The 14,121-nt window shown below is 33.0% G+C and overlaps 1 protein-coding gene across 1 annotated transcript in view; it reads right to left on the bottom strand.

Annotated features, from left to right (window-relative positions):
* Window positions 1–5,539: 5,539 nt before the first annotated feature.
* LOC145669326 (carboxylic ester hydrolase-like) overlaps window positions 5,540–14,121 on the bottom strand; it is a 32,597-nt gene continuing 24,015 nt past the window's right edge. Inside the window, exons 8-10 of the mRNA XM_081737633.1 lie at window positions 11,238–11,364; window positions 10,895–11,027; window positions 5,540–5,798 (exon numbers count right to left, since the gene is read on the bottom strand). Of these exons, the coding sequence (XP_081593759.1) occupies window positions 5,585–5,798; window positions 10,895–11,027; window positions 11,238–11,364 (474 nt within the window). The 3' untranslated portion in view covers window positions 5,540–5,584. The remainder of the gene's footprint in view (window positions 5,799–10,894; window positions 11,028–11,237; window positions 11,365–14,121) is intronic.

Raw genomic sequence — 14,121 nt, 5'->3', positions numbered from 1 at the left:
AGAGTTCATGTCCGTTGTAATTCTGACCGTCCTTGCAGCTTTTCTATTCCTCGGGGCTAGATTTGTGACCGGTATACACAAAAGTGATAGTGACCAATATGGGTCCTTAGGATACATGCCCACAGTACATTCGTACTTACGATAATCTGATCGAGTACGAATTTATTTGGTCATCTTTTGGCTTGCTACATCTTTATGCCTTGCAGCAATGAGTGTTGACTTTACACAGGGACGACCTTAGATTGATGTCGTACGTCAAGCAATACAAAGCAAGAGTTTGAACTTTCAATCGGTGCTATGCCCTGTGCATTCAAAAACTTTATCACTGCTCGCATTTCACTGGGGAAGATAGCATAGGAACGTACATCTTCAATCACTGCCACGACGCTACTGAAAGCATTAGGGAAGTTCCGCTGGTGCATGCGCCATGCCAGGACCTTACTTTCTCACGTGCACGCAGTCGCTTCGCGCAGCATACGGTTTCCTAGCTATGGGACGAGTGGGAAAGTTACTTTCTGGATGCGCCTCATACATAGAGCATATATTCAAATTTGGAATCAAGTGCAGTTAGATTCGATATCATTCACAAGTCTTTCGCTGTTGGCCGCAATATACTTCAAGATACTCTATCTGAATATATTTCAAGATTATAATCCAGATTGCGTTTTGGAGTTAGGGTGTGATATTATTTTTTTTTTTTTTTTTACTAAGTATTCTTACTGATTGTCAATTGTTATTTCATATTGTCATTGTACAGTTTTAGCACTAGATCGCAAAAATCAATGACTGATTCGGAGGAAGTGTGAAGTATTTGTTTTTTTTATTTGATTTAGGGTTAGCGTCTGTTTCAGCAGCGAGGCTATATGAGACATGGACCTACAGCTTAACGTAGTGTAATGGCCCGCTATTGTGCATCAGCACCACATTACAGATTTTCTAAATTGTATGTGGCAGTGTGGACATCGATCCATATCAGAAGATATAATTCTTAATTTAAATTTTTCTAATCGAAAATAAACTAAATATAATAATCTAGAACATTTTTGGAATGAATTAAGAATTTGTACCTGAAGAGTGATTAAATTGATATATATATTGTAAGGTTCCGCATGTCTTCACAGGCCATGTGTTTATTACACGTGTTTGCACTAAATAAATACAGCCCAGACGACAGTACCGAAGAGGAGTCGCCCAACATCGCCAACAGTCGGCAAGACGGAGATCAACGAAGGTAGCTGACATTTTAGGATAAAAGACAGCAGCACACCTCAAGAATCATCAGTCTCTCCAGGTTGATCAAACCACCAAAAGCCCTAAGGCGCCTGGCCATCGGGAACACTTTACCCTCTCACGACGCTTGGTCATTGGGTTCCCTTTCTCTCTCACAACGCCCGGTCACCGAGAGACACCTAATCACACAAACTCGTAACCTCTCACGACGCCTGGTCAAAGAGAGTAACCTCACCTACAAAAGCCCTACGACGCCTAGTCATTGGATTACTTCCACTTTCTTACCTAAAAATATTAGAGAAAACAACTTATTGTAATATAATTTCTGTATTCCAGAGGGTCTTTTATAATAAAAGGTGATGGGAAAGTCCAATCTCCCGTGTACGATAATTGCTCTACCCACCATAAGTAAAGAGAATACTTATATTCTCTCTCTCTCTCTCTCTCTCTCTCTCTCTCTCTCTCTCTCTCTATATATATATATATATATATATATATATATATATATATATATATATATAGAGAGAGAGAGAGAGAGAGAGAGAGAGAGAAAATCCGCTGAGAAGTGCTGGAAAAGGGAAATAAATATTACAGGTAATCTTAGTAAATAAAGAATAGCTAAATTTTTCCAAGAAGAGTAGGGCTAATCAAAATCAAAATGCAGCGTTAATCTAAAGTTTAGGTCAGGAGAGACTTCCCTTTCCCTTTTCTCCAAAATATGCTGCCACGACTTATATAATATGAATTGATTGAATATAAAAATGTAAAGTTAAAATAATTTAATTCTCAAAATTCTTTTGTCTATAGGCTTCATTACTGGGATTCCGTTAAATACATGCTGTATACGTTCATTACGAGCATTTCTATATTGGAAGGATGATTAAGTTTTATGTTTTGTTAAAGAATCTAATGAAAGTTTAACCCGAGCTGTACACTAATGTAATACTGACAGTGTTTCCTGTATACTAAAAAATGAGTTTTAACATAAAAGAATATGGGTAGTCAGGCACGCATTTATCTATTGTGCGCCACTGTGCTCTAAATAATTTGCCGCCGCCTGAAAACAACCAATATTGGAGTTGAATTCACAGTTTTGGTGGTCGTTGAGATGAATAGTGTCAGTTTTAATCGAATTGAATTTCAAGATCATACCCTACTCCCCAGGAAGGGGGCCAGATTTTAAAAGTAGAAAACGACTGTAGGTTGAAATCATAGTTTTTGATGTTGCTGAGTTTAACGGTATCAATTTTCAGCACATAATAGCACTTACCTAATACGGGCCTGTGGATAGTATACATCGCTTTACTCAAGGACTATTATTATTATTAAGTCTGATAGAATTAATCAATCTGCCGAAAGTTAATTATATTATATCAATGTTATAAAAGGTTACAAATGAGTAAGGAAAATATAAGTAACATATGATTTTATATAGTAGGATGAATGATATATATATATATATATATATATATATATATATATATATATATATATATATATATATATATATATATATATATATATGCAGAGGCTGTTCAATCTACATTTGACTAATTTCGACTTACCTAAACATTTAGAAGAATCCATGGCGCCAGGTGCGTAAGTGCTCGATGTGTTTCTCTTGGTTCCTAACAATAGCCTGACAGCGTAATTTCCACTGTAATAGGCTTCTCTGAAGAACTGGTAGGGTAATCTTGTCCCATTCCCTTTGCACAGCTTTCCAAAGTCCTTCCACAATTGTCACACGCCGTTTTCCCAAAGCCCGCTTCAGCAATCTAAATCCACAATAGTCCACAGGACTTGGATCTGGAGATTTAACAGGTACCTCATTGAAAGGTATCACCTTTATACCACTTGCCTCCTCTATCTCCCAGTAGAATGCGATGGACGATCGTGAAGTATGGTGTAAGGCCTTGTCCATGTGAATGCGCACCAGATTGGAGTCATTTCCGTACATTGTTGGAATCTCATGCTCATAGATCGGCCGCGTGATCTGCTCCTGAAAATACTGCGAATTTATTTTGCAGTTCTTCACCACCCTACGAATCTTCAGTTTACTTCGGTAACAGTAGCCAGTAAAGACCATGAACTCTTTGGGGAAGGATTCTTTACAGACACGGACCCACCTTCTGAAGTTCTTGGCGCCTTTCTCTCGGTACATGATGGCTCTCGGTTTGCCGCAGTCGGAAAGGTAAATCCATGCTTCATCGAGCGTTACGACGTACATCCACCTTTGTTTTACCAGATCAACAATTGAAACCAGCTGAGCGCAAACTCGCTAAATATCGTCGGGATAACATTTCTCATACTATGGGCAAGTATATTCGCCATACGCAATACAAAATAGCCAAAGCAAAATGAAAGTGTATATATACGCCATCCGCACAGCAGGTGCGTTTTGAAGACACGAGTTAACTCGCCACCCACACTGAAGGAGTTAATTTTCTTCTCTTCTTCTTCCTCTTTATTTCTCTTTTCTTTTCCAAATACACCTGATATTGTCTCATTGAACTTCTCACTGAATTTATCATACCTTTTGTAATTATTAATCCTGATGATCCATATGATGTGTTGAGCTACTAGAGATTCTTCTTGTAATTTCTCAACAATGAGAATTTTATTTATTGTGAAACTACTTTCAAAAATTGCATTTCCGTGAAAGAAGCTAAAAGACAATTTCATAACTGACCATAAGTAAACGAAGTTCTTCCCATTTCCTAAGACTAAGTAAAAAAACTCATCAAGTCCAACACAATCTCTGTCACTGGCTATGAATTCACTCGAGTGTTCCTTAAATTCTTCAGTCTGAGCTTTCACTGTGAGCTTATTAAAAAAAAAAAAAGCGATGAGTGATGAGTAAATGCAGAGCTGGAGATATTATTTCTTTGCGTTCTCAGCCACTTGTCCAGATATCCTCTTGGCACCATTCAATTCTCCTAGAACAGCGTCTACCCTTTTGAGCAAATATGCCAGGATGCAGTTAGATGTGTTTCTCGCAGAAAATTAGTTTCAACAACTATATCAGAGAACACTGACTCCCTCAATATCATCATTGAGAACACTACATTTTGCATCCAGTAACAGTAAAGAAATCAACCCTATTTCATAAATTCAGTAATTGAACAATGGACCTAAATCGATTTTTTCCTTACTTTTCCTGACCAATCTGCCATTTCCCTGACTTCACCTGACAAATTTTTACTTCCCTGACTTTTCCCTGACTTTCACTTATTTTCCAGAATGTGGACACCCTGGTAAAGGTTTTGTATGTATTATTGTTTCATAGAAAAAATGGTGCCATGTGATATTTGCCGTTGCGTGAGTACGTATTGGTTATTTGTCTTCCCATGGAGTTAAGAAAGCTACAGGAATTGCGGTTTAATTGCAATTCAAAGCAATTAATATTGTAATTGCATATTTCTTTAAATGTCATAGCATATTCTTGCAGTACTTACTGTATTTTATTTATTGGTTATTTGTCTTCCCATGGAGTTAAGAAAGCTACAGGAATTGCGGTTTAATTGCAATTCAAAGCAATTAATATTGTAATTGCATATTTCTTTAAATGTCATAGCATATTCTTGCAGTACTTACTGTATTTTATTTTCTAAGAGAAAAAACATTCCTTTAATGGCATGTGTGGAATTAAAAGTATAAGTTGTTCATTAATCCCTAGTTTCAATATAACTTCTGCAAAACAAGCCTCATTATTCAATACTATGATTAATATTATCCTTTCTATTTATTTGTTTTGCGAATTTATTATTGAATAATCTGATCAAACAGTTTTCCAGACAGAATTTTAAGATGTTCATGAGCAAGATCTCAAATCTCTTCTTACACTTTCGATGTTTAAGAGTATAAAGGGCTAGTACCTACCTGTATTGCTCTTATAAATTTACTTAAAATAGAAATACGATATACGGCATTTTAAGTGAAAAAATATAGTATCCTATTAGTTATACAACCTTTCATCAAACAGTGTTAGAAACAACCAGGAAATCTAACATTGATATACAATTGTTCAGATCATGTCTTGCCCCCCCACTTTTAACGACCAACCGCCGCCACTGCCCCTGATTATACCAATTCCAATAAGTTTGATATTTTCTTTGGAAGATTTAAGTTTTCAAAGCCTGAATTGTTGTGGAAGTAGGTCTGCAAAATATAGCTAACGTTAAAATATCTTTACTTTTGGCTATTTTGAGAATTGTGCAGAAATCGCAAATTTTAGAAATATCCATATAGGAAAATATAGGGAAAAGAATTTCAGTAATCTAATTTAAAAAGAAACTTGAATCCATTTATTTAAATAAATTCACTTTATTGAATTTTCATTAATCATGACAGTGTTTTATAATTCGTCATTGTATTTTCCTGTTTCTTTTTTACTTTTATTTTTGTTATTGCTTTGTATTAACTCTTCAATGTCTCTCCAAAATTCCATCCTCTTTTTGTGAAAATCCTTTTTCATGGAAATCTCGTTGCCAATGTCAAGATATTGAAAATTCCCTTTGGAAACAGGCAGCCAGTTTATCTCACTTTGAGATCCATTTGGAGTGGGGTTCCTGAAAATAATGATAAAATGAAAGCAATATTTTATCACCAATTGTCTAGAACTGGATATACCTACATTCACAACTTCTTGTAGATCGTATTTGGTGAAAGTGCGATGCGAGGTGCAAATGTATGTCTATAAACCTGCTGTTTAACAAACGGTGCAGGTATGGTGGATTTAACATTTAACCCTATGGAGCATAACAACCATGGCCATGTATAAGATTTAGATATGCTCATAACCTTTTAATTGTTATGCATCTAGTTTTCTTAAATCAAACAAAAGCTTTATAAAAATATTACAGTTATCATTTTTAATAGTAAAATTTATATTTCGGAAATATTAAGTTCTAACTATAGAAAAGAATTAATTTCTGGGAGCTGGGCCTCCTTAATGTTTGGACTGCCAACTCTAGTCACCTATTTTTAGAGACGAAACTCTTTCGCAACCATTTTGATATTTTGTATCATTAATTATCACAATTTTCGCATTTAAGTCGCATTTATTTTTAAAATGTAGGACACGTTTTTTAAAAAATTATGGAACTTGTAAACAGTATATTTTTAGTAGTAAGATGTATATCTAATACTAAAATGAGAATATACCTTGATTAGGTGCACATTCTAACTAATCTATTTACTGAAATATAGAAATTAATGCAAAAATTTAAACACTCCCTCTAACGTCATCCTTAGTTAAAGGATAACACGCAGCAAAACATTACTAATTATCTTTTTAAGTTTGTTCTCCTGTCAGTAAAAATCATATTATACTTGGAAAAGAATCCCCCGGCATCAACACTCGAGACTGGCAAACATATTGAACGTAACGAGCTGACAGCAAAAGACCTGTGGTTAACTTTTAAACTGTCTAACATGATACAATGTCAACTTCCTTATCTTCACTGTTGAGAACTTCAATAACCAATCTTACTTCTAAATCCATGGTAAGCAGCCAACAGATCATGAACATTTTCACTACAAAACACAGTCAAGGATTTAAACAACAGTTCAATTTTGTTGATGTCTACATCTTTATGAAGTGACACAGTTTCTGGATCAAATAACTTGCAGAACTTTTTCGTAAATGCAACGTTTTTTAAGTTAAATAATATTGAAAATGGTAATTATTAGCTATAATTAACAAGAATCCCACTTTTCCGTTTTCGTTCGTATTTATCGCAAATAATGCCGAATTTCGCAAACAATCGCGTTAATATAAACGTGATTTCTGGGTCTGAAACAAAAAGCTTAAAATTTCCTGAAACATATACGCATTTTTTTAACGTTTCGCACATATCGCATTAACGAAAATGTTTCGTCTGTACCTATTTTACATGTAGATGACATTTTTTTATTAAAATCTTGGAGGCTTCTGCAAAAATATTGGTATAAAACAGTCGTTACCAAAGGCGATATTTAAAAGAAAAAGGGTATAGACGTAGTCACAAAGAGTATTTTGAATTTATGGATATTAAGTGAAAAAATATATATATATTATAGCACCAACACACTGATTTTACTTAGATGCTACAGTAAACTGACAATTGGAATGTCATTTGGACAGTCAACGTGTATTTTAACCACGTGAACTTGGCACCGCGTGACCGAATCACGTGGAATGACGTCATAGGGGTCAATGTCCTTTTGGTTTTAGGAGGGTTACGTAGGCTCACCCTCAAATTTTGGGAGCTATACATAGAATCATCCTCTTAAATTTTAGCAATTGCTAAAAAATGTATATGGTAATATAGGACCAGAGTATTCTCTGTAAGTTTGAATGATCCATCTTGTTTCTTTTTGTGGGTAAATAATTGACAAAATCTCAAATTTGGGGATTTTTACCCACTTTATCTTCTTTGTTGAGATCTTATCATATCATGTGGTTTAGTACAAAAGTTCATTCGCTTTCGTAAGATCTGAGTACATTGACATCTACACTTAAATTTCGGGAAGGGTACATAGGCATATCCCTTAAATTTAGGAACGTAAATTTAATATTAACTTTAAATTAAATTTAGGCACATCCCTTAAATTTAGAAGTTTCTATTAAAATTTTGAAACAAAATTTTCATTGAGTACAAAGTTTTCAAACAAAAATTTTAAACAAAATTTTCAAACAAAGTTTTAAGGAATTTTTAAAACAAAGTTTTGCAAATTAAAAAAATGAAACACAAACTAGAGGTTAACAAACAAAATTTTCAAAGAAAAATTTGAAAATTTAAAACATTTTTAATAAAAATTTTAAAGCTAGTAAGTTTTTGTTCCGGTAAGTATAAACATTTTTAAACGAAAGTTTCAACTAAGATATCAGATTATACTTTTTCAAGCTATAAACTTTCAAACACTATCAAACTAAAATTCAAAAGACCATTTTTCAAATAAAATTTTTAAACTAGTTTCTTCAGCGAGTGAAAAATTAACAATAATTTTCAATAATTCTTTTAAAAACTTATTTAAAAAAATTTACACTTAATTTAGTTTGAAACTCTTGTTTGAGAAGATTTGTACTTACTGAAAGTTTGAAATCTTTTTAGAATGAAAAATATATGAAAATTTTAGTTTAAATTTTAAAATATCAGATTTTCTTTTGAATTTTTTTTGTATAAACATGTCCTTGAGTCCAAGGGAACAATTCCAAATTTGTTTTTTGTTTTTTTTTTGACAATTCCAAATTTAAGAATGAGAAAGTTTGATATTTTCGTTTGGAAATTTTGGTTGGAAATTATTTTGCGCTTACTAGTTTGAAAAACATTAAAAAATGTACTTTTAAGATTTGTTTCAAAAAATTTAGTTTGAAAAATACCCATAGAAGGGGACAATTTGGATCAACCTAATTTACCAAAATACACATCTGAGTAATAGAGAGCATTTATCGATTTTTTGCCAATTCCTAAATTTAAGGGATAGGCCTAGTACCATGCCTGTCAATTTTCCTCTTTTCTCACGAAAAAGAATGAACCCCTTTACTAAACCTTTTAACCCTACAACATAATAGGGGCCTCATCAAAGAAAAGAAAATAAATCAAAAACTGAAATTTGAATTTCGTCAATTTGTTTATCTATAAAAGGGAAAGAGATGGATTACCTAAACTTAAATAAGTATATAATGGTCCTATACTACTATATGAAGTTTTTACTTATGGCATTTTCCAACATTAAAGGGGTCGTCCTATGTACCCCACCCAAAATTTCGGGGTGGGTAAAGGTACCGCTTCCAAAATAAACAGGATATTGACGCTTATAACGCCATATCATTAATCCGGTCACATGACTTCCCTCAGCCGAGTTCGATCAATTCGCTCAAATACTACTATATGTAACCACAACATTACAGAGCTTCCATCATAAACACTGTAACTTCAGAAAAGCAAAATATGGTGATATTTGGTTAAGTGTTCATGAAAGTGAGAAAATTATATTTGTTGTTGAACATTTGGGGCATTCAGAGTACAAGGGATTCAAATACAATTACAGAAGTTGTGAGAAAAAGAGAGAAAGTTTGTATGCTCGGTTTAAATACATAAAAAAGTAAACACTGTTTCTTATACAGATGCAGGAATTATTTACAATATATGGATGTGCATCTTTTAAGCACTGAAATTAACGTCAAGAAGACACCTTAAATATGAAATGTATCCAAAATGACCAAAAGTGAAGTTTAATCCTTTGTACACTGAGCGCCGTACTTGTAGGTGCTTATCATAGGTAATATCGAAGTTCTGAAGAAAGTGAATATTGCCTGAATACAAGCAATAATAAAAGGTCATCATCTTTGAAATCTTTTTAGAAGGTATTTCAAGACTCTATGCACCCATAGCTACAGAATAGGATGGTTTGATATCACATAGGCTCAACTCTGACAACTTCTAGTAATATTTATAGCTTCAATGTACTTTCTATTCTGTAATTTTCTTTAGAGAAATTTAACTAAATTCGTAGATTTCTAAAATAAACTTGGAAAATAAGTAGAATATATAAAATAAAGTGTTAATTATAAGGAGATATTTTCCTTAGCGTATTATATTTTGTGTATAGATACACAAATATACTGACAGATAGACATACACATACACACGCACACATAGCAAACGCAGGTAGATAGGTATACAATACAGGTGACATATACTATAATGTAATTCTCAAAGAACACATCTATGTATACTAAAAACTTTGAAATTAAAAATAAAAGAAACATGCTAAATTTCCATAAACAAGTAAATTCACTTTCAAGGAAGTGAAATCAGAAAGATGAAAGTGACAATGTCAAAAATATAAACATAACAAGGAACTCATACAAGTGAAAGGACAAACCAAAAGTATATAAACTAATTAATAAATAAACAAAGGGTCAGAACAGGCAGAATTGTCAGAAACGTTAATATCGTCGTTATAATAAATTCTCTCTGCATAATCAAGTTAGTCGACCACGAGATTTTAAATCTTTGTCAGAATGGACTTCAGCTTGTTCAAACCTTTAACTATCCTGTAAGTAAACCTTTGATTCAATTATGTAAAGAAGCAATATACAAGAAGTTCAGTGCACGGAAGTGTTCCTCCAAAACAGGCTTTAATTTGTTTCAATTCATAAATTCTGTATTTATTAAATTTGTAATGACCTAATTATCCTTTCAATGACTTAATTAAATTCAAGGTAACTTTGTATTAATAATAATTAAGAAGCATCTAATTTAGTGTTTTGTTTCTACTGAGAATTCTATAACCTATTTTAATTGTTCAGTTATTCTAAAGAACTATGCATATCATTGACGAATATCTCTCTTAAGAATAACTGTATTCACACCAAAGAATCAACCTTTGGATATTTTCATGGAACAAGGTAATATCCTTCACTCATTTTATTCATATTTAAATAAGACAGTATCTTTTTTTTTTAAAGTTACGAAACAATACAGATGAAATCAAGAGATATAGTAAACTTTATAGAAAACTTCGACAATTGCTGAAACTAGGGGTGCAAAATAAGTATCAGACAGTGAGCTAAGCGCAAATAACCTACGTTATAGAATCACTACAAGTATAGTTTAACTTAAATCTAACACAAAAGTAACATTGTAAGGATAGTATCATCAAGAGAATAACATACCCAGTTGCAGCAAAATCTGTCCACAACTTCACCAGAGTTTGAACTAGAGGATAGTCAGTATCTTTAGTTGTGAACTTAATCAGATCTTTGCTACTATGGAGTAAATACCTAATATCATGACCATGAGGTACACCTGAAAGGAAAGAGAAAAGTATATATATATTATCGCTTAAGCTTATTATCGATAATGCTAAATACTTTTCATAGCTAAAACTTAAAGAAATTGCAAGAGGTAATACTAATACAATGAAGAGTTTTCTTTTAAGATACTTTAGTTTTATGAATAGAAATTATGAAAAAAAATAATAGTCACAATAAAAATTAAACTAAAATCAATACCTACCAAGACTTGCGAGTACTCCTGGTCTCTCGTACGATAATACATATACATATATTGGAAAGAAGCTTGTTTCTTCCTGTGTGGCGACTGTTTTTAATAATCCACGGAAATAGAAGTAATCCGAACAAAGCTGAAAGTGTTATAAACTAAAATTACTTAACATAATACATGATATGTAAAAGAAGATATCAAATTTTACATCACGTACAGTACATAGACAACTAGTTAATCCAGCTACAAAAATTCCTTCCTGTAAACCTTTTACTTAATTAATATTCAGATAGTTTCGTTAATCACGATAAATAGAATCAATTCAGCAATTTAGGTTACCAATCCGAATACATGTACTATCTTCGATAAAACATTATATTGGACTTCTAATGTATCCTTTATGTTTTTAATCGTATGTGATTTATTAGTTTCTTATATCTTAGGTTATATTTTTCTTTTTATTGTTTATTCTTAGATTTAATATTAATTTTGTAAGCCTGTTGTAACGGGGATAAACTCCTGTAATAGGCAGCAATAATAAATAAATAAACTACGTGCATACTTATTATTGTCATGTTTATTTTTAAACATTTATTTTAGAATTTTAGTTACTATACTTTTATAATATAACGTTTTTTGTCCTTTTTTAATTTTGTAGTGGTTTTATTTTCAGTATATTATTCATATTCTTAATGTCTATATGGTTCCCATTAACTGCTTGTTTTTAAATATTTAAAAGTATGTGGACTACATGAAATGATTTCGAACCTCTATATGGGGTACTGGGGCTCAGTGGTAGAGCGCTTACCTCTGGCGCGGGAGTCCCTTGTTCGATCTCCAGCCAAGTAAGCTTGTGGCGAACAACATCGTGCTCGTGGGTTTTCTCGGGATACATCAGTTTCCTGCCAATTTCTCATTTCACCAATTCTTCCATCATAATTCATTTGCTCTAATCATCGTCTCCCTTAGCCTAAAGGGCATAAACGTAGGACGTTAAACTTAAAGATTTTATTTTTATTTTTTTTCGAAACCGTATAGTTTTGAAACGCAAATCAATATTTACAGAAATAGAATATATACTCAATTTGATTATCACTAATGGAACTTTAAAATTATTTACATTTGCAATATAGCACGGTGAAATGAAGTGAAATATCTTTATATCAATTCAAGATATATATATATATTTTTTAAAATCCTGTTTGTGCAGTTTGGTAGAAACTGGTATTTGGTACTATCTAATGTTATGGGAAAGTGCGTGTACAGTTTGGCAAGTGTCTAGTGTCTACAAAACCTTGTATGTGAATGAACGAAACATTGAAGAGAAAACTAATAGTTCTGTAATATTCCAAGGGGGCACAGGGAGAGGGAGCTAGAACTCTCTGGTTCGATTCCAGACCAATTGAGTTTATGGTGGACAGCATCGTGTGTATGGGTTTTCTCTGAGTACTCCGTTTCCTTCCACATTCTCATTTCACCAATTCTTTCAGTATCATCCATCTTCATTAATCTCCATCTCTGTTAGCCTAAAGATCCATCTGTTAGTGGCAAAGATGAGTAGGAGAGGCAACCATGATCGCTTCCAAAACATTATAACTTCCATTAAGAATTTTATTTAAAGGTAGGAGGCATAATTTAAATTAAAGTTGAGTTTTTTGGATGTAATAAGTTGTTTTGGACGTATTTTCGTATAATTTCAAAATTAATAATTGAAGTACCGTGACTTGCTAAATTGGCAAAACCGAACGATAAACTATTTACTTTTAACGAATAATCGAAACATCCTTCCAAACGTTGTATTATCCTCCCTTCCCTGTGAGAACTCCCTTAACAAAATATAAGTGGAATTGATGAAGCAAGAATATTGAGTTCAAACTGAAACGTCAATTTCTATTGAACGTAATTTGATACTAGTAAACCAATTAAAAAGAAGAAGTATATGAAGTTTAAACTTCGCATTGTTTTGAAAATACAATAGAAGTAAGTCAGCTAGAAGCAAATCACTCAGGACATGTATCGAATAAAGGTGGGCCTCAGAATACTTAAATCACAGATAGTTGTGTTTCTAGTTATGAAGATAGCAAAATTAGAAATGAAAGTTTTGCCGTGATGATAATTATATAAACACAAGATACACTACTTTTAATGGAAATACCAGCAGTAACGTCAGGAATGTGCTTTCGTCGGGAAATGAGGAATAATTAGCAATTTCATACAAGGCTCATTCAGACCCAAGGGATCCTTTTCGGAGAACAGCTTCCAGATAGACAAAGCAATCTTTATATGTTAAATATTACAACAGTTATGACTGGTTGTAGTAAGTCCAAAGGAGGAATGTTGCTTTTAGTTGTTCCAATTCACAAGAAAGGCCACAAAACTGACTGTAATAATTATCGAGGCATTTGTCTTCTGTCACCATCATATAAAATCCTTTCAAACATTCTATTAGCAAGACTGACCCCATACGCAGATGAAATTATTGGAGATTATCAGTGCGGATTTAGACGAAATTGATCAACTATCGACCAAATATTGACCATTCGCCAAATACTCGAAAAAAAGTGGGAATACAATACCCCGGTACATCAACTATATATTGATTTTAGAAAGGCGTACGACTCGGTTAGGAGAGAAACATTATACAACGTTCTTACAGAACTTGGAATACCGAGAAAGCTAATTAGATTAATTAAGATATGTTTAAATGAATCCCAAAGTAAAGTCCGGGTAGGAAAATTTTTGTCCACGAGCTTTCACGTCGAAAATGGCCTGAAACAAGGAGACGAGTTGTCGCCATTATTGTTTAACTTCGTTCTGGAATACAAGGAAAATCAAAGATAGCAACCAGGGCCTAGAGTTGAACGGTATTCACCAGTTATGGCATATGTTGATGATG

Source organism: Thermobia domestica, chromosome 13 (genome assembly GCF_964235325.1).
Source record: "Thermobia domestica chromosome 13, izTheDome1.hap1.1, whole genome shotgun sequence".
NCBI lineage: Eukaryota > Metazoa > Arthropoda > Insecta > Zygentoma > Lepismatidae > Thermobia > Thermobia domestica.
This window is presented reverse-complemented; position numbering and strand designations above follow the sequence as displayed.